The following is a 21,498-nucleotide window of genomic DNA, read 5'->3' as shown; positions in this document are numbered from 1 at the left end:
GGATCTTGCAGGACGCACACATATAAGGACCTCTGTCTTTGGAAGTTGGCGGTAAAGTTACACTATCACGCTAGAAGCAGACAGATCTGAGATGATGGGAAAGGGATGGTGTATTTGAAAAACCAACAGGATCACTCTAAATATTACTCTAAATCAGAATTTCTCTACCTCAGCACTATTGATGTTTTGGGTGGGATAATTCTTTGTTGCTGGGGGCTAACCATGCATTGTAGGCAGCATCTCAGGCCTTGTACCCACTAGATGTCAGTAACACCCTACCCAACCAAAAATCTCTGGTCATTGCCAATATGCCCTGGGGAGCAGCGGTTTAGAGAACCATCGCTCTAAGTATTACTATGGCTGAAGGAAGTTCCCACCACCCGCCCTTTCACTCAGCGCCTTCCTCACCAACTCTCTTCCCTGGGTATATCTGAGCACAGACGGTGGAAAGGGCTTTTCCACATCCACTCCTTTTTGGAACTAAACCTCAAGAACAGTCATTGGCCAATGTCAGGCCAGCTATGTGGGCACACTAGTGTGCCAGGCAGTGTCACAAGATGCCTGGGAGCGGTCAGTGCAGCTCAGTCTCGGTTGCACTGACACAGTTGCCCTATAGGGGGCAGGCGAGAGCGGTTTCTGAAGAAAATCCCAGGAGTCCTTTTCCTTTGTCACTGGAAAGTTGTAACAAAAGGACGGGGAGGACAGTGCTAGTTGGAACAGACTTAAATGTATTCACTTGACACATAATAGTAGTTGTCCTGAAGTTTCCCTTGCACCAAGCACTTTCCATGTGTTACGTCATTTAATCCTCACAAAAACAGGAAGACATTATTACCGCCTTACGGACATAGAAACTGAGATTCAGGTTAAGGAAATCACTAATAAGGTACACATGTCCACACTAAAACGCGTAACAAACTCGCTCACAGCCCAGCTCCACTCCTGGCAGCTCTCCCCCTCTCTGGCCTTGCTCAGTCTCCATTGCCCCAGGAAGCCACGCTCGGTCTATGTGGTTGCGAATTCCCCAAGCTCATCCATCCGTCTTACTGAAAAGCAAGACCCACCTTCCACTCCATCACCCCAGCTGCCACCCAACTTGGATTCAGTCCCAGCACTGCCACAAACCACAAAACCACAAAAGCGAACAAACTGTTAACTTCTCTGAGTCTCTCTCTTCTGTAAAACTAGAAAAGACCCTTTCCATAGGCATATTGCTGGGAATGATAAGGCATTTTATTCCAAGTTCTAGTCACAGGAGATGTTTAATAAGTAACAACAATGATGATTATGTATATTGCTATCATTCGTGACAAAAAGGAAGGGAGATCGTAGTGGGTTAAAGGCGTTCTGCAGACTGTAGGCTGAAATCTGAATAAGGTCTACAGATTAGAGAACCGTATTGTATCTGTTTTAATTTCCGGATTTTGATCATTGCCTTGTGGTTATGGAAGAGAATTCTTTGTTTTTAGGAAATACACACAAGTATTTAGGGGTAAAGGGACATCACGTCTGCAACTTACTCTTAAATGCTCAGACTTCTCTTTATCTCTCTATCTCTACATCTATAGATAGATGAAGGATAAAGCAAATATGGCAACTAGATTTAAGGAGTCAGGATGAAGTGTATCCAGGAGTTCTTTGTACTGTTCTTGGAACTATTCTGTCAGTCCGAAATTTTGGGGATAGAAAAGGCTGCAGGGAAGAGGCACCGATGTTACGCAGGCAGCATCCACAGGAGTGTGGGGGGTGCAGCTCTGGGAGTCCAGGCTTCCCTTTGTGTGTTGGGCCCAAGAAGAAAAGCTCTTCTGCTGATGGAACTGGAGCAACGTGGCCCGTGAGAAAAGGCCTAGGCCCTGTAAGCTCACCCCTCCTGCGCATGCGCCTACCCACCCTCGAGGCCATGTTCAGCTCACATGAGGTGTCGGTTTGGCTGGACAGCGGAACCCCACAGGAAGCTGAGTAAAAGCTGGCCAAGGGGCATATCCGAGGAGGCCCAGCCCAGAGGCATCCTTGCCACGCAGGAGCCTCCCCCTCACGCCCCCTTGTCCAGTCAGCTAAGGCCAGGGCAGCAGGGCTGTTTTCACTGTAAATGCAACATGAGTCTCCACAGATGACACAGGAAAGGGGCCAGTGATGTGGTCAGGTCTCCAAAGGCGTTCAAAGCATGTCACCCCTAAATACGTCTCTTTGATGTATTGATTATTTTGAGTTAAAGCAATTGAGAAACAGTAGGTGCAAGAGGGAACTCTGATCCTCCATTTTATTCCTGAAAGCAGGAGATTAAACTCCCATGTGAAGGGTACCCTCTCTCTACCAGGAGGAAGGAAAACTTCTCATCACCAGAGATGAATGGAGGCCAAGAAGAATGGGTACAAATAAACCTCGTTAAACCAACCCTCATCTTCTAGTCCCTTCTTAGCAATTTACTCTCCCTAACCCAAACCCCTTTGTCTTGTCAATTCTTCACAAATTTGTTTCTTTGTCTAAAAGCTTTCTGCTCTGGTCACTTCTTGGGGTCTTCATTCTCTTGTGAAGGCTTCTATGTACATGTAAAAATTTTAATCAAACTTGCATCCTTTTCTTCTTTTAATGTCAGTTTAATTCATAGGCCCAGCTAGAGACCCAAAGAGGGCAGAGGAGAATTTTTCCTCTCCTGTCCCTCGTCAGCAGTTCAGCGAGCCTGAGGAGCAGACACTTGATGCCATCAGTCAGCAGACCAGCCTCCAGAAATGCTGCTCACTACCTCACCCAGGCATCCTTGGCTCCCATCGGCTTCTCCAGGCCACAAGGAAGATAGACACAGACGTGAGGGAATAGGAGATGTCAGAGCAGGAGAGGACAGGAGTAGACTATGAGAAGGTTCACCCGGAAGCAGTGGGAAGGACGGGAATCACATCCAAGGAAGACAGGCGTGGGCAGGCGAGCCAGCTGGGAGCTCTCGGAAATGGTGAGACAGGCGCCCTCAGAACTACCTCCTGTGCGGGGGCTTCTCAGAAGCAGTATTTGTACTAGGAGACCACCCCTCTCCAGCTCCGGGGCTGGGAGGCAGTGTAGCCCATGCTGGACACAGGGTCATTTAGGCAAGGGGCATGACATGGGGATGTCACCTTGACAACTGTGGGGCTGCCCCGCACAGGAAGTAGGAGAAAGTCTGCAGAAGAGAAAGTGGGGCAGGAGGGCAGGCACAGGCTCTGCGAGAGGGTTGGGGCTGGCCATCACCAAAGAGGAGTTTGGGTCCCATGGCGGCCCAGTCCCCAGGACCCCAAAAACAGAAAGCTGGATGGGAGTCATCACAAAGGAAAAGTCATCCTAAAGAATCTGAATGCTCTCGGGTGTTCGAGAGGATGCTGAGCCCCACCCCAAGCATTCCCCCTCCCTGAGCTCGCCAGTCCACCACACCAGGCACCACCTGAGACCCCCTCCCCACTAGCCCACAAGCTCCTCACTGAGCCCCACCCCCCGGCCCCCTCTGAGTTTCTTCTCTGAGCACCCCCTGAATGCACCCTGCTGAGCCCCCTCTGATTCCTGCCACATACCCCCCTCCAGGGCCCCCCTGTTCTCACCTGGGCATCCAGAATTCTGAGCCAATCAACACAAGCAATTGGTTAAAGAAAGGCACATGACTCAGGCCTCAGCCCATCAGTGCAGGCCATCTGCTGACTGTGCAGTAAGCGGTCCAATCAGAACAGTGCCTAAGACTGTGTTTGACCCTTGAGGGAAGCAATGGGGTTTCCAGATTAAGATGGTCAGTGAACCCCAAACAGTGTCAACACAAAATTCTGGTTAACAAAAAATATTGAATACATATGTTCATATGAACTCCCTGGCAAATCTTCCACTAGGATGACACAAAGACAGAGGGCAGGAGTAGGAGATGCACCCAGGGCGGGCAGGTGGACCCTGGGGAGGGGCACAATCCATCAGCCATGAGGGGGCCCAGCAGGATGAGGAGCTGAAGCACAAGTGTTCCCAAATGGCGGGAAACACAGCAAGAGGAGTCCTGGAGAGCCCCCGGCCCGTGCTCCCCAGACTCTTCAGCCAGGAATGTACTGCAGCCTGCCTTACCCTGGAGGAAGAGGCAGGACTTGCCTTTGGGAGAGCTGGAGTGCATTCTGCCACTTGAGGTCCCCTACAAACCCACCCACGGTTTCAAGTAGTCCCTGTCGAGTAAATATCTCCTGTGAGGCCACCCGCAAGGCCCTGGCCAGTGTGTGGTGTGGCTGCCCTCGGATCAGGTGACATTCCAGTCAACTGTGGCCACAGAGGGCAAGGCTATGGGGTGGAACCTGCAACTTCCACGTGCGAGACTGCCTCAGCCCCTGTCCTTAGCACGAGGCTGTGGCAAAGAAACCTGTGAGCATCGCAGGCCACCTCAGCCCATCTTTCCACCTCCCCGGCCCCAACGGCCTCATCAGAAGGTGGCGATGATGATACCACCCTGCCCGCTGCCCCAGATTGTCTGATCAAATGACAGAATGAAGGCAAAAGTAAGTACTTTGTGAACTGTAAATGTTTTAATCAATATTGGTTATAATGACAATTTCGCCTGAAGGACGTAAGGGTGGACCCACATGCACCATATTTCTGAATCAGAAAACTTGACGTTATAGAGATGTCGGTTCCCTGAAATGACTCCCCAAATTCAATGCATTTCCAACAAAATTATCCACACCATTATTTTGTGGAATGGGATGAGTAGATTCTAAGGTTTATATGAAAGATAAAAGGCTCTTGGTAAAGAACATTTTGTAGAAAAAAAGAAGAGATGCTTGCCTCATCAGATATCAAAAAACTAAAGTTACACAAACAAAGAGTGTGGAATCAGCGGAGGAATGGACAGAGAGGTGTCCAGCACACAGGCAGAGCCGAGGCCAAGGCTAGCAGGGTACCAAAGGCCACTTTTACATTCAGACAATTTGCTACTGACACAAACAGCAAAAGAAAGAGCACCAAAAGGTGCCCCTTCCTGTCCTCGTCCCGTGCGCCAGAAAGGACGACACTAAACAAAAGGGGCCAGAGCCTGCAGCCTGAGTCACAAGTCATGGCATCTCCCCTGGTGGGGAGCCCATTCTCGACAGCAGCTACACCCCAAGAGGCACGGGCAGAAAGCTTCACATCTTAAAACTTTCCAATACGCAGCCACCAGCCACATTGTGTACTTGCAGTGTGGCTGGTCCTAATTGAGAAGCACTGTGAGTATAAAATACACACCAGACCTCACAGTCTTGGGCCAGAAACACCGTCAAGATCCTTTTTGGGCTCCCACATTTTGCTCCAGATGGTTAAGTGGCTCCCCTGAGCAGAGTCAGCTCCAGCACCCTGGCCTGCTGCTCCGTTCCCAGGGTCTTCACACTTGCGGGTGTGAGTGGGTGTGCCTGCTTCCTGAGGTGAGGACCCAGGTCTGCGGGCCTCTGCTCTGGCTGGGCCCGCTATTCAGCTCAGGTTTCAAGACAGTAGGCAGAGAAGGCAGTGACAAAGCTTGAGGGTGGTCCGGGCACGTGCGGCATTGCCAGTGGCCAAGCTGTCTGCTCCCTCTCCTCTGGTTCCCAGACTCACGGGAGCCTCTGCTCCTTAGAATGTGAGTTTGGAAGACCTTGTGACCCTGCCCTGGGAACTGGACAGGTGGCAAAGTCTGCAGTGACAAGACGATTGGGCTGTCGCTATGGAGATGGGGATGGAGGCCTTTTGCCATCAGCCCCAGTTTTCTGCATGGCAGCTCTAATGACAGGATGGTCAGTCACGCTGAGGGTGGAGGGCGTGAGCGCAGAGGACTGCTCCTGGTTGCCATGGCAGCATGGGACCTTGCAGGAGCACAGAGGCCCTGGCAAGAAAAGTCCCCACTCACACCTGGTCGGAGCAGGAAGTGTTGGGCGCCGCGGAAGCAGGTTGGGGTGTGAGAGGAACACAGTCACCTGAGGCCTAATGACTCAAAAGCTGTCCCCCAGCCACAGGACGGGAGAGGACCTTTTCTGCTGAGTCTGTCTGGAGGACACCATGCTGTCACAGCTCAGCACAGCCTGGAGAGACAACTGACTAGGGCTGACCAGCCCCAGAGCCCAGCGATGGCCCTGCCCCTACCACACCTGGCCTGACGAGGCCTCCATGGAGAAGGGTCCCAGCTGTGGCCCAAAGAGAAGGCTCGCCAGTGGACAATGGAAAGGAGGAGACTCTGACTGAACCTTAAGCCAGGCCAGCCGGGAGGTGGGCCGGAGTCTCCCAGACACCCAGGCCCGACCTGACCCTTGGTTGGCAGAAGCCTTGGGATAGTTCTGCTTCGGAGACCTGTCGGGGACGGCTGAGGGGGCCCAGCTCCCGTGGGCTGGCTGCTGTCCAAATGCTGGATGACAGAGCCAGGATGGAGAACGCCAAGAAGGAAAAGGTAGCTCGTGCCACCTTCAGTTTTCTGACAGCGTTTGCCGGATGTCCCCACAGTCAGTGGTTCGTTTAGCATAGAAGGAGTTCACTCCTCAGAATCTGATTTTATACACAGGCCCTTGAAGGCAGTTCTGCTGGGGAGTGAACTGTGGGGCACTGACTCTGATGGGCAGAAAGATCCCTTCCTCCTGGCAGCCCACGTCGTTTCCCCACTGCTTTGGGCTCTGGCCCTGAGACCTGGAAGTGAGGCTGCCAGGAGGTCTGGGAAGTGACCTCGTTGGATAGAGAGTCTGGGGAGTTTAGAGCCCCCGCTGGGAGGTCTGGGGCTGGGGTCTTAGTGGCAGAACCAACTGACTGGCCGTGGGACTGCTCAACAGACATCCTGACAGGTCTCAGATGCCCGCACTGCCTCGTAGGAATCTCTTCATAAGGAGCCCGAGGGCCATTGCTCCTGGTGAGGAGCAGAGAGCAGTTGCTTTTTCCAAAACAAAGAGAAATCCAGACGATCTCTGAGCCAGCCATGTGCCCAAGCAGTGAGCACGGAGACAGAGCTGGTGACAGGGCAGAGTGAGAACCTGCCTGCGCCCCTAGGCCAGGGGCCGCAGTGGAGTGGGGAAGACACGGAGAGGGCCGGGGTCCAGTTCCTTGGGCACGGTTCATCCTCTCATGTCTTCTGTGAAATGACGGGTCAGCATAAACACTGGGCTGGTTTGCTCCTGGCAGAGCTGATGAAGTTAGGAGAAAATAACCACGGTGCCACAGCCACTGGCAGCCGACGGGCCAAGGCCCTAACCGAGTCCCGTACCTGCTGTCATTGGTGCTATGGCAAGAGTTTGGATGAGAAATTCTGCCCAAAAGGGCTGCAGGAGGCGCCCTGGGGAGAAAGGAGGTGGTGTCTGGCAGAGGCAGAGAGATGGCTTTGGTGACAGGGGGAGGTGGGCCAGTGCGTGCTGTGGAGAGCTGTGCAGGGAGCCCCTGCTGTGTGCTGAGCATCCGTTCTCAGACTCAGGGCTGCCCACACCCCTTCCCATTTGTCCCCGGAGATACAGTGCCCCACGTGGTAAACCGTTTCTGTTCCATAGGTGAGGGGTGCTGGTCACATTCAGGAGCTAGGCTGGCTGCAGAGCTCCAGGGGGCCACCGACATCCCTGTCAGGGCCAAAAGCAGAGCGAGATAACTGCTTCTGGCACACTTTAAGGGGGCACCAAAAACACCCGTCATCAAGATAAATAGTATTTTAATACAAATTTTAAGGAATCAAAATTAATGCAAAAAATTCAGATGAACAAAATACCAAAGTTCTAAAGAGTATTAAGTGATTTTTCCACTTGCCTCAGCCCTGTGCTGGCTGCTCTTGCAGTGCCGGTCAGCCAGGTGCCAGGCCAGACCAGGGAGGTGTGGGGCTGCCACGTGCACACACCTCCCGCGTGTCCTGGCTGGCAGAGGACCCACCTGTTGTCTGGCGGGCCTGGCTTGGCTTCAGAGTCATCTTAAGGATCTGAGGTTTTGCTGCCAGGCCCACCCAGGTCCAGCTCTGTGTCCCCTGGGAAGGGCTACCTCCACCCCAAAGCAGCGTTTGGCCTGCAGTAGTGAGCGATGCCCTGTTCGCACTTTCAAAATTGTCCCAACAGGTCAGCCGTGGCTGTACCTACCCGGGCTCCTGGGAGAGGAGCATCCTGGGTGCTTTGGAGGGAACTGAAGGGTTGCTGGCTTCTCTCTTTCCATTTCTCTTGTCTGTGCTGACCTCTCGGACTTCACCTGTGGTCATCCCCCATCATCTGAGGAGCGTGGCCTCGGTACTCGTGGCCTCGGTACTGTTTTCAGTGGCTCCCCAAGGCAGTGTCAGCTCCCTACACATCTTTTCTAGATCTCCAGCTCCCACTACCCTGACCTTCCCCTCCAGCCTTTGGCTGCTGGAACCCCACCATGGCTGGTTCGTTCCTTTGACACGAAGCCCCATGCCTTGGTGGCAACCACTCTGGGTGGCCTGAAATTGGGCCCTGAGCACCCCCTTGGAAGTTCCTGGTCTGCACTTCCCCTCCCCCTCCTGGGCCCTTCTGTTGGCCCGACACTCCTCGAGAACACCTGGTGGCGAGAGGGAGGAGGGCTCCGCAGCACCAGCAGGCAGCTGTGTGTGGTGGATCAGGGGGGTGCTTTTGAGGAAGAAAGCTGGGATGTGACCTTCCGGGTGTCTTCGTCTGCTCAAGCTGCCAAAACAAAATACTGTGGGCTGGGTGGCTTTAACAACAGACATTTATTCCTCACGGTTCTGGAGACTAGAAGTCAGAGATCAGGGTGCTGGCATGGTTGGGTGAGGTGGTGAGGACCCTTTTCCTGGCTTGCAGGTGACACCTTCCCTCTGTGTCCTCACATCGGGGAGAGAGAGCTCTGGTCTCTTGTGCTCATGGGGGCTCCACGCTCACGACCTCATCTAACCCTAATCACCTCCCCAAGGTCCCACCTCCTAACACCGCACTGGGGGTAGGGCTTCGACACACGAATTTGGAGGGGCACAATTCAGTCTCCAGCACGGAGGTCGGGGGGCAGCAGGGAGGAGCTGACCTCTCTGCATCCAGACCCTCCAGCTGCCGGGGTACTCAGCCTCGCTGAAGGAGAAGGCTCAGGAATGGGATGAGGTTGTGCCACTCTGACACGCTGGCCCAGTCTCGCTGGCAAGACTTGTCCCAGCCAGTGTCTGGGCCCCAGCAGGAGAGAGACCACCCCCATCCCCACCCCCGGGCCACTGGAGGCTGCGCTGCTGCCCACTCTTGACAGTTGCTCACGACGCGAAGCTCCAGGTGGGCCCCAAGCAGGTGTGCTGGGAGAGGGGCCGGTACAGGGGGGAGCAGTTGGCCCCAACGAGTGGAGTGGTGACAAGACCCTGAGCATGGGGGGACGAGGCTCCCTATAGGCAGGCGGCTGTGGCCTGGTCAAGTGGGAACTCAGCCTATGTAGAGGCTGGGCCCCTCTCAGCCAGGAGCTGCTGGCTCTGAACAGTGTCAGAGGTCATGCCCAGCTCCTGTCCCCACTGTTGCCGACAGGAATCCGTGAAGGGCCTGGGCTGGGAGGCCATGAGAGCAAAGGAGAGCCACATAGGCCACCTGTGTCCCAGGCCTCTGGTCAAGGTCCCTCAGAAAGAGCATTAAAATTGCCGCCCATCCCCGGGGGCGGGAGCAGACCAAGGGGACCCAGCAGTGGGATGCAGCATGGCCCCGGCCAGGCCCACACCTGCTCCTGTGGCAGTGGCCACAGAGGGCAGGTGGCAATGGAGAGACAGGCACAGAGTGCTCCAGGCCTCCTTCCCTGTGTTTCTGCAGAACTGCCCTGAAGCCTCCCCAAGGCATGAGTGGTTAGAGCAGTGTTGACCAAAGGTCCTCCAGAGAAGGTTCTGGTGCTCTCAAGCAGGGCCGGGCGGCAGCCTTGGGGCTTAACCCAGGCATCTTCCCCATGTCCTGACCCTGTGACAGAGGGACAGTCCTTGCCTGGCCCCTCCTCTCCACTCTCATCTTCCCTCCACTTCTCATGGGGTGGCTGCTGCTTCTTGCTGCCCCTCAGGAGGATGCAGTTCTCTCGTCTGTCTGTCTCTGTCTCTTTCTGTATCTCTCTGTCTGTCTCTCTGTCTCTCTCTGTTTCTCTCTGTCTCTGTCCCTCTGTCTCTGTCTTTCTGTCTCTCTCTGACTCTGTCTCTCTCTCTGCCTATTTGTCTCTCTGTCTCTGTCTCTCTCTATGTCTCTTGCTGTCTCCCTCTCTTGGGGCTGGGTGCACACTGAGGAGGGGCCCCTTCATCATCCCCCAAGCCTGCTCCCTCCCACGTCACCCCCCTCAGAGACCGGGCACCCAGGTCCCTCCCAGACTGGGAGCCCCTGGTGGCCTCTCACTCCCGCACCCCTGCTCTCCTCAGTGCCAGGGCTCCCACTGGGCCCACGTCCTGCTCTCCCGGCCCAGCCCTCCTCAGGCTAAGCTTCCTGGCATCCACTAAGGCCCCTGGTCATCTGACTACTGGCCGCCTCACACTCCATGTGTTCTATTCCTTCATTTTCCTGGAAGGATTGCCCGTTTCCCGTGACCAGTTCTTGGATAGGCCATCCATCCAGCTGCTTGAAAAGCTGCCTTTGGGACTAGGTTCCAGGCACACAAGCGTGATGACGGTCCATCTTTCCATTTGTTTGTTTCTGCTCCAGAGAATCCCTCTGTCTGGGCCCTTCTCCTTAAATACGCCTTGTGCCATCTCCTGCCTGCCTCACCTTTCTTGATGAAGTTCAGACCCCGTAGCCAAGTTTCATAAAATCGCTGTCAGAGTTTTGACTTGGGGAGAGATAAACCTTCAATGCCAGAATACGTACTTCCCCCGACTCAGATCTCCCTTTGTGCCTTTCAGTGAAGTGTTCACATTTTATCTCTTTGGGGCTTGGGCTCTCCTTTCTGTGAGAGTTGAGCTCCTGGCCTGGGTTTCTCTCTGACCCATGAGAAGGCCACTCTGTCTGGTCTTCCTCCTGCCATCGATGCCAGAAGGTCCTGACTGTCATCCGAGGGTGAGGGGGCCTGCGGGGAATAGGCAGCTGGCACTCGCAGTCTCTGGCCCTCGTGTGAGTTCCCCACAGGGGCAGTTTACCAGATGTTTCTTGGGCACCTCGGTGTTCAGGCACCGAGCTGGGTGCTGGCGTTCCCATGGGCAGCTTGGGCCTGGTGGGAATTGGGTGGTGCCAACAGCCATAAGCCCACACCAAGGGGAGGTGACTTGAGGAGGCCCCTGGAGGGAGAGACCAGAGGCCAGAAAGCAGTTGGTGTATGGGAAGGGGCAGGAAGGTCAAGGTGTGTGGCTGCCATACAAAGCACTCCTCCAGGTGGGCAGCCAGCTTCCCCTGGGCGCCTAGATTCCTCAGGCCCCCAGAGTCATCCTGGACCTTCTCTTGAGCATCACGCCTTCTCACCCACACACTCTCTTCATGCATCTGCTCCGTCCATCTCTGCTGTTCTCCCTCTGCCGCCCCCACGCCAGGCCACACCTGCCCAACAGGGTGGCTGCAAGTCTGTCCACCAGGGCTTGGGCCCAAGCAGGAGGAGTCTAACTGAGGGCAAGGGCCCCAGCAATGGGTCCTTCCTCCCAGATCTCCACCAGGCCAGGTCTGCTGCTCAGCCACAGGCTCTTCTCAGGGATGGTTCTTGGGGACTGTTCTGGCCCTAATTTCACAGACGAGGGCTCTGCAGACTGAGAGGCCAGGTGAGTTGCTAGGTCATATGGGGTGAATGGTGGAGGCCTGGGCTCAGTGAGAACGTTCCTTCTTAGGTAGTGGCTTTGTGAACCCAGAGGTGGCCCCGGCAAGGGCAGAGCCTGGGCAGCTTCCTTAAGGCCCAGTGAGATCTGGGAAGCTCTGGGCCTCACACACCTAGTCTGCAAAATGGGATAATAGCAGTACATGTCACATAAATGAGCGTGGAGACTTCTCTGAGTTGTGGCCAGAGGTAGATCGGATGGGGACTCTCAGGGAGCCAGGAGCTCTTGAAGTGGATGCAATCTGAGAGGATCAGGCCTCTGGGTAGAGGACCTCCCCCCCAGCCCAGGGAGGGACCAGTCGGGGTTGGGGGGGGCCACTGCTGTCTGGCTAGCAGAGTCCACTCTCTGCCTCCTTTTGCCCCTGGCCCTCCAAAGCATCCTGCCAGAGTATGCTTGGGGAAGCCGCACTCCGGCACGGCCTTATGCCCAATCAATGTGTGTAGACGGCTGCTGATCCACGGACCCACCCCAGCCCCACCCATCTCAGCAGACTCCTGAGTCCTGGGCTGGACCCTAGGGGTCGGTGGGAGGGATAAGGAATGGTAAGCCAGATCGACACAGGCCGGGCAGCTCCCTACCCGACATGGGTTCTGGTCCTCCACCCTGGGCCCACTGGGCTTGCCCATCTCTCCCTGATGAGCTGGACCCACTAGGCCCGCTATGCTGGCCGCCCTGCCTGTGAAGGTCACCAAATGGAGGCAGGAGCCCTTCTGACCACCCCACAGGACAGCAGCGACAGACCAGGGTGGACGGATTCTCCCTGTAAGGACCCAGCAGTTCCATCCTTCACCCCAGGGGTCGAGGGGGTGGGAGAGGATAAAGAAACTCCCTCAGTAGGACTCCCCCAAAGAGCAGAACTGTTCGGACACCCAGGAGAGGAGGATCCCACCTCCACATCAAGCAACTACCCCCTCCTCCTGGCTGACCCCTCTCCTGCAGCAGCTCCCAGCCTTTGGGCAGCTGGGCTTCAGTCTCAAACTTGCTCTTCCCCGTCCCTCCAGACCTCAGTTTCCCCTTCTGTAAAGCCCCCCAGGGCTGCTGTGTGGGGTGTGAGCCCCCGAGCGTGCGCCTCTCCAGAGCAGCTGTACATGCAATATCAATAGAAGCACAGAAAAGTCCTGTAAGTGGACGGAGAGAGAAGGAAAGCGATGCCCCCTCCATGACACCCCTTCCAGACGATACAGAACCCTCCCCCTGCATCCGGAGACTTCACTTACCCACAGCCAGGCTCAGATTACCCCCTCAGCACATGACTCACACGCCCCGTGGTTCCTGCCACGTGGCTCCCAGGTCTGGCCAGGGCCCCCGCCCTCCAGAAGAGTCCAGAGCAGAGTTGCCCAGGCTGATGGGTGGCAGGGCCCCCTTCACAGAGCACAGGGGGAGAAGCTCAGCCCCACAACATACATCAAGGCGGGCGAGCCTGGGGGAGCAATAGTCTTCTCCCCCTGTCCCTGCTCCTAGGCTTGCCTGCAGGTGTTGTGTCCATGAATGCAAAAAGTTGTACAGAAAAAGTCAGTGAAAATGAATGCTAGGTGGGTGTAGCCCATGAGAGGCCCACTAATGAGCGGTGATTTCAATTGATTACAAATGGTGGGTGTTTCCCTAATCTCACACACACACACACACACACACATGTAACCACTGATTGATGCATCACTTAGAAACTATAATAATAGTGTGAACAAATATTAGCGGGCAGGACTGTGGGTTTCCAATGACCAAGCCTTTGATTCTGCCCACAGGGAGCCTACTGAATACTCAGTGGCATTGCAGGGGGCAGTTGCCAGCACATCTGAAATTGTCGGCCCCCTCCCCTCCTGTGATCCAGCCTCCTAGTGGGTGGGACACTCCTTGCTTCTGCCTCCCTGTGTTCCAGTCTGGAAGCTGCTAGGCCAGCTCCCTCACAGACCCACCTCTCACAACCTCTGGGGCCAGCAGGGCAGCTGGAGCTCCTGAGGCACCACTAGGACCTCAGGCAGGGAAGGCTGGGGGAGACTTACGCCCTAGGAGCATCATGCGCTCCCAGCCCCCACAGCCCAAGGCCTTGTGTTGTGAATGCTTCCCCAGGGAGGGATGGCTGCCGCCTTTCCACGTCCACCCTCTCGCTGAGACCCCCGGGCACAGTGGGTCCCTGTGCCAACAGGGAGCTTTGCAAATGGCCTCTAGGTCCACACGACCGGGCTTCAGCCTCAGGTAGAAGCTCACGAACTTGATCTTTTTTGAGAACCAAGTCTAATAGGTGTCAAAATACAGTGCAATGGTCAGGAGACAAGCCTGGGACAGCAGCAGCGCCAGAGTCTTTCCAGAGCTGCCGCTGGGCTGTCCCACTCCATCTTGACACCTGCTCTGGGCCTGGGCCCTGCCCACTGGAGGGAAGATGAGTTTTCTCATATTGTTCTTTATACTTTTCTGTATATTTTTAAGTCCCACCCTTCCTCTCCAACAGAAATGCAAACACTGTCAGCCTTTCTTGGAACCCGCAGTGCCCCCACCCTCCACAGCGGGTCCAGAGGTCCACCCAGCCTCTGTCTCTGCCCTGGGATTCTGGGAGGTGCCCAGGGGGTTGGTGTGGTCTGGGATGTGTGCCCACAGGCTGGGGGGCTGGGAGAGGAACCCATGGCCTGGCTGCATCCAGTACAAGAGAGGTGGCTGTCAGCCCATGTACCAAGGAGTCTGCAGCAGGTGCAGAGCTGGACGACCTGAAGATGTCCTTCCAGTTTCTCCCCTACCCAGTTTGGCCTCCTCTGTCTCCACTGCCCTGTTCCTATCCTGACCTCTGCAGGTTGCCCGGTGTTCGAGCTCCTAGTTACCTTTGGCCCCTCCTAGTGCCTTGGGCTCTCCCAGACCCTACCAGGTAGAGCCCACTACCCTCTCCATCCCTCAGCCAGGTCTGTGCTCCTGGTCATTGCAGGCCCTCCTCCCAACTGAGACAGGTGAGCCCCCAGCCTCAGAGTGGACAGAGTCCAGCTGCTACCACTCAGCCTCCTTGGGCCCAAGTGCTGGTCACTAGTGCTAGTCTGTGGGGTGGGGTGGACGTCCATGCCTATGTTCACTGACGGTGAATCAGAGCTGACAGAGGTCATGCCCGAGGTCACAGAGGTGGGAAACTGCAGAGCCGGGAGTAGCCAGACCTCTGCACTTTGAAGGAAGCCTGGTGCTCTCCCGCCTGGCCGCTAGGACTCGCGATTCCCTGTCGCCACTCCCGGCTAGAGCACCCACTGCTCTGCAGAGACCCCCAGGGGGAGTCTGAGGCTCGGAGGCCCCCGTAAGGTGCTGGGGCCAGCCGGGGAGGTCTGGGGTGGGGTGATCCCTGCCCTGTGCCACAAGATTGATGATCACTCATAGCTCGTCTGGGCAGCACAACTATCCAGATCCATGTCGTCAACACGGACACTTTTATGCATTTGGTAGCTGAGATAAAAATGTAAATGCCTGTCCATCTCTGCCTGAGTTTCTTTTAGTTGGTGTAAGAAATTACCACAAACTTGGTAGCTTAAAACAACGTAAATTTATTATCTTCCATTTCTGGAGGTCAGAAGTCTGAAATGGGTCTCACGTGGCTGAAACTAATGCGACGCATCGGCAGGGCCCTGCCTCTGAAGGCTCTCGGGGAGAAGCCCCATCCTTGCCCCTCCAGCATCTGAAGGCTGCCTGCCTCCTTGGCTCATGGCCCCTTCCTCCGTCTTCAAAGTGCATGGCTCCAACCTTTGGCTCCATGGTCGCCTCTCCCTCTCTGACTCTGCCTCTCCTGCCTCCTCTTATGAGGACCCTTATGATGGCATTGGGTCCACCTGGAGAACCCAGGACAATCCCTTCATTCAGTGTCCTTCACTCAATCCATCTGCCAAGTCCCTTGTGCCGTTTCCCTGTTACACTTCACAGTTTCCAAAGACTAGGTTGTCTCTGGGGCCTTTGCCCTGCCTCCCGCCCCACCCCACCCCTCCTTGGAGGCCTATCCCAGCGATGAGTGCATCCCACTGGCCTCACACTTGGGCTCCTGGCTTCTAGGACTTTTTGTTTTCAGCAGTAGATTACCGCCCCCCCCCCCCAACACACACACAAACCTTAAATCAAATTCTGACATTGAAATCTTATAAAGCAGACGACACACAGCTGCCCCCCTTCTGGACAGCAGTGAAGGTAGGAAGCCTGTGCTTCCTGCATTCAGGACTAGTGTCAGGCTCCCACAGAGCCCAGTGGAGGGACAGGCAGGCTGTGGGCAGGAGGGGCTGGGGGTCCACAAACAGCAGAAGGAAGAGACAGAGAAGCAGGCTAGGTAGTTCCCAGGCACAAGTGCATCTTGCCAAGTTGGGATGCGCACACGGCCCTGCCTTCCTTTCCAATCTTACCTCTTCAGGTGGGTTAGCCAGGAAGGGATGCTGTCCAGGGGCCTATGGAGGAAGCAGCCTGGACAGTGTTTGCCCGTGAGGGCTTCGAGGCAGGAAGAGCACCCAGGAGTGGACAGGTCGGGTCGTGAGGCCCTGCAGCACAGGAGAAAACCGCTTACTGGTAGGGGTCAGCGAGGACGGATGCTTCTGGTCTGTGAGGGTGAAGGGACAGCACTGCCAGCAACAGCCAAGAAGGCATCCACTTTTCCCCTCATCCACGGCTGCAGCCATGGCCAAGCGCTCTGCTTGTGTCCAAGAGGAGACCCTCGAGGCATCAGCGTTCCCTCTAATCTAGCCCCACGCTCTACACAGCACTGTCCTAGGGAAATGCAGCATTTTCTAGCAGCCACGTAAAAAAGGAAAAAGAAATAGGGAGATTAATTTTCACAATACTTTATTTAACCCACTACATCCAGAATATTATCATTTAAACATGTCATTCACATAAAAATTGTTAATGAGATATTTGACATGCTACTGTTCATATTGTCTTCCAAAGCAGGGTGTATTGCACACATACAGCATATCCCAGCTAGGACTTGCCACATTTTGAGGGCCCAAGAGCCACATGTAGGCAGTGGCTACTATGCTGGACAGTGAGGTTCACAGCTACTCTGACAGGTGGTCACCAGGCGTTCGTCAGGTATCTCTGGCCATAAGCAAAGCAAACACAGTGGGACCTGGGGGAGCAAAGCAGGGGCTGCACCGGCTGGTGGGACCACACTCAGTGTGCTGAGCTGAGGGCAGCTTTGGGCAGCAGCATCTGAGACTCAAAGGCGGCTGAGGGGCCAGCCCCATGGGGCAGTGATTAAGTTCAGCGTGCCCTTCTTTGGTGGCACTGGTTTGCAGGTTTGGATCCGAGGCATGGACCTACACCACCCGTCCGCAACAGATTTTAGCTCAGGGCGAATCTTCCTCAGCAAAAAAACAAAAAAGGCTGTTGATGCCGCTCTGTCCACCTCTCTCTGGAGCTGGACTCACTCTCCCCGACTGACGATGGGCTTTCCCCACACAGCGGGGCACGGTCGTGGGAGCTCCAGGCCCTTACAACCAGAGAGAAAGGAGAGCTCCAGCTTGACACTTCCGCTGAAAGGACTTGGGGTTCTGCTGGGACCACACATCCAGATCCACAGGGCATGTTCCATCCAGCCCAGCCAGAGGCACTGGCTGCCCGTGGCACTAGAATCACCTGCCCTCAGGAGTGAGAGCGCTGGCGTGGGGAGACAGGCCAAGGGTCCTGTTCTGGGCACGCCTGGCCCAAACCTCCAGTACACCTGTCTCCAGAGCAGCATGGCCTCAGCGCAGCCCCGCTCGACCCGCTGAGCACGGTCACCTCTGCTTCGACTCCCACTCCCACGCCTGCTCTCTGCTCTGGAGCAAGGCCATCTTTCTGTCCTGCTAAGGCCATCCTTACTGTGTTCTCCTGTGGCCAGCTGGCCCTGAGCAGCCCTTCTGCCCTCCTGTCCTTACCCCTACACCTGACTCTGCTGGCCACCCCACTCCAGGTCCTCCCCTTCGGAGCCCATCTTTCTCACTGCTTCCCGAGTGAGCCGGGCATGCCTCCCCTCTGCCCAGATCCTCCCACAGCCTCCACACAGAGCCAAACTCTCAGAGGGCGGCTGGGAGACGCAAGGTCAGCCCACGTCCTAGCCTCGCAGCTGACATCGCTGCCATACTCCGGCACCTCAGACTCAGGGCCCTTCACTGCACCCTCTGTCCAGCTCCTTGGGCTTGGCTGTGGTTGGTGGCCTGCCTTGAAGTCCCTTTGATGTCTTCATCACCAGACTCTCAGCATGAGAACAAGCTTGGAGGAGGCCAGATGAGAGGAAAGGAAGCAGAAGGAGAACAGGCAGGACATCGCGCCTCAGAGGCCAGCATCCTTGGCCTCCTGACCTCGTGACCTCCTGGGCTCCTGGTCTCCTGGCCTCCTGACTTCTTGGTCCCCTGGACTCCTGGTTTCCTAACCTAACCCTAGGAGGTATTTGATCAGGGAGTTACATTACTCAATTCATGCTTTTCAAAGGTCACTCTGGGTGCTAAGTGGAGAACAGATTATAGGTGGCAAAGATAGAAATAGAACAACGGAAGGCTGTCGCCATGATTGAGTTGCGAGAAGGTAATGGCTCAGGTCAGTGGGGTTAGGTTTAGGGTTAGGGAGAAACAGAACGCACTCCGGGAATTCCAAGCAGAAAGGATTTGATACAGGGGATGGGGTGCTTATAAAGTCATCGGGAGGGCTGAAGGAACAGAACCAGGGGCCACGCTGGATCTGGGCTTCACTGTCACTCCCTGTAGCACAATCGCGGGGCCAGGGACCTGCCACAGCCTCACCCTGTTCACGTTCACAAGGCTGGGTCATGGGTCCCACACCACCAACACTCGTGTTGGTCAAAGCTTGCTGGCCAACTACCACAGACCTTCCAAATATCACAGGAATGTGGCCTATGGTCCACCCAAGGTGCATTCAGAAACCTGGCTGCAAGGGAACCTGGGAAATGTAGTTTTCTGCCATCCAGCCCTGTGTTCTGGGGGACAGAGAGGGGGCAGGAATGGATGCCAAATGCAAAGAAATGACCCCAGCACACAAGAAAGCAGGAAAACGTTGGTTGGACTCCCAAATGGGGTTGCCAAGGAGGTAGTTGGTGCCCTGGAGGGGAGAGGTCAGGGCTGGCATCACCAACACAACTGATGGGCCATGGAATTAGTAAGAATGCCTAAGGAGTGGATACAGATGACGAGAGCACGGTGGCGGGACTGGAGTGTCAGAGCCCTCCTATGGAGAGCTGGTTGCTTCTTGCTCTGTGCCGCTAGAATTCTTGGCTACAGCTTGAGAGTTTGCTTTTTCTTGTTCCTAACAAATTGTGAGCGCCTGCAGAGGGCTTAGTCACCGTTGGTCCTTGTACATCCTCAAAAAGTGTTTTTGGTTGAATGAATGAATGTCATGCAATATGCCCTGGGAGCACCATAGCAAACATAAAAGCTGTATGCTGTGTCCATACAGGATGGTTGAGCCTAGCAGGAGAGCCAGACAAACAAGCAATTACAGAATCCCCTGTTCTACCAATGCAAGAATTCTAGTTAAAAAAAACTTACAAACATAGATAAGAATGACTGAATGTTGTAACTGTTGATATCGGGTGCTGGATGCACATGGGGGTTCATTATACTATTCTCTCTACTTCTGTATATGTTTGAAATTCTCTATTACAAAAAGTTTTTAGCGTAAAAGAAAAGAAAGAAAAAGAAAATGAGGCTAAATTTGACACAAATTTCTCCTGATGAGCGCCCCTGAGCTCCGGGAGTCTCCTTGCACGTACGCTCATAAGCTGAGTGCTGTTTACAATGTCTCCCAGCTGCTAAGACCTGGGCATCGACCCCTCCTGGTGGGAGCTTGCTATAGACAACCAGGGACTGTCAGCCCTGCTGGCGAACAAGTAGGAAGAGGGTGGTGCACAGAGGCCAACATGGAATTCTCTGCCCTCTGAGGCTCTGACCCAGAGAACAGGGCTGTGAGGCTGATCTCTCGTGAAGACTCTCTGTGGTGAACAGGTATCTTCTGCTATCTGAACACTCGCTGTCTGAATAGTCACTCTAATGACCTGCAGAATTGTTTACCCAAAATTCACTACCCAGATGGAAAATGAGTAATGAATCAATGTGTAAGTTGCAGCTGAGTCCTAGGAGAAGGTGTGAGTCTCACAGCTCTGCTGTTCTCCCAAGAGGGCCTCATCCCACGTTCGTTGTCTGCACGCAGCATGTCATTGCTACCAGGCCTCGTGCCGTATGAAAGGCAGAAATAGTTTGTATCTGCTTTAGGTCAGGTTCCCAAGATGTAGAGCCTGAGACTGGATTCCTGGGCAAGTGGCTTATTGAGAGAGCGCTCTCAGCAGAACCTGAAAGGAAGTCAGTGGACCGGAATAGGAGAGGGAAGAAACCAGGCAAAGGTGTGCGTTCAGCTTAAGTGAAGCCTCAGCCCGACCCCACAGGGAGCTCTGCAGTATGAGGAACATCGTGGAGTTGTCCTTCATGAGGAAAGAGGCTAGCCTTTCGTACCCCTGTCACGGAGTCCGTGACTGAGGGCCACAGGGGAGGGATAACCTTCCAAGCACTTCTAGGAAACTCTCAGGAGAAGGATGTAGCTGTGAGCAGCTAGCAGCCACCACTCACGGTGGCTCGAGGCTGGGGGTGCCAGGTCAGTAGGGTGGGACACCGATGGCATGCACTACAGTCTGCCCCTTTGTATGGCCCAGATCTGCTCGCCTCTCACGTTAAGCTCGCTCCAGCCAGGCACGGCTTCCTCAAGATTCTGGGAAGACTTACAATTGGATGTTTAGTGAGATGAACCATAGTTCCCACTTCTGTGGATGGTCCTAAGACTATGCATGATACTCATCACCTCCCTCCCCAGCCATCCTAGAGCTCCTCCTCCCTGGCTGACACTGCTGGTGGAGGTGGCTCACCTGGCGGCGCGACCCAGACCCTGAGCCCAGAGCCTCACCCTGCCTTCCCTTATCAGACTGTGGTTGTTGCACGTCGTCTGTTTAGAGTCACAACTGGGCACTGGAGTACTAGACACACCCCAGTGGATCATCTGAGTGGAAAACATATGCTATCCTGCTCCATTGCATAGAAGGAGTCCTGCCTCCCTGGGATGACAAGCGTCAAACGTCAGCTGGTCACATGTGCTCCTTGTGCCAGGATGGTCATAACTTTCTTTGGCTACTGGCACAAGGAGCACAGAGTGACCAGGTGGCAACTGTAGCTTTAAGTTTAGTGGGATTCTCCCTGTATCCCCTAATGGAAACATCCCTCCTCTGAGAACCAGGACCTCTAGATGCACAAAACCTGAGGTTGTGGGTACAGGAAGAACGAATTCCCCGATTGGGTTATTGGGAGTGATGAAGGGCCCTTTGGTTCCCAGACCCATGTATTTTACCTTCGAGGGACACAGCCTCATCCAACGGCCATTCGAGAGTATATTGCGTCCTGGAGGACACTGGCTCCTTCTGTAGAGGGTCATCTCCAAGCTGACAGCTCAGCTGTGCCTTCAAGAGGCTATTCCACCACTCCATCAGGCTGGCAGCTTCCAAGTGGTAAGACTAGTGGATCCTATGACCATGTGCTGACTGCCAAGCCTCCTTTGCCATGAAGCAGGTCCTTTGTGGTAAAGTCATGTGAGATCTCACATCAGCAGATCAGACATTCTGTGATTCCTCAGTAGTCGGACTGGCTGGGATGCTGAAGGTAGGAAAGTCAAATCCATACCTGAAATACAAGATGAATCATTTCCCTTCCAGGGTGGAAAGGGTCCAGTGTCGTCAACTTGTCACCGAGTAGTGACTGGTTGGTCTCCTGGAGGAATGGTGTCATACCAGGGGTTCAACACTGGTCTCTGAGGCTGGCAGGTCATACATTTGACAGCAGCAAAACTAGGTCAGCCTTGGTGAGAGGGAGCCTACA

At 54.9% G+C, this 21,498-nt stretch overlaps 1 protein-coding gene across 1 annotated transcript in view; it reads left to right on the top strand.

Annotated features, from left to right (window-relative positions):
* Positions 1–5,964: 5,964 nt before the first annotated feature.
* Positions 5,965–21,498, top strand: part of GCK (glucokinase) — a 50,537-nt gene continuing 35,003 nt past the window's right edge. The window contains exon 1 of the mRNA XM_070615508.1: positions 5,965–6,379. Coding sequence (XP_070471609.1) covers positions 6,335–6,379 — 45 coding nt within the window. The 5' untranslated portion in view covers positions 5,965–6,334. The remainder of the gene's footprint in view (positions 6,380–21,498) is intronic.

Source organism: Equus przewalskii, chromosome 4 (assembly GCF_037783145.1).
Source record: "Equus przewalskii isolate Varuska chromosome 4, EquPr2, whole genome shotgun sequence".
NCBI lineage: Eukaryota > Metazoa > Chordata > Mammalia > Perissodactyla > Equidae > Equus > Equus przewalskii.
The sequence above is the reverse complement of the archived record's forward strand: the minus strand, read 5'-3'. Positions and strand labels throughout refer to the sequence as shown.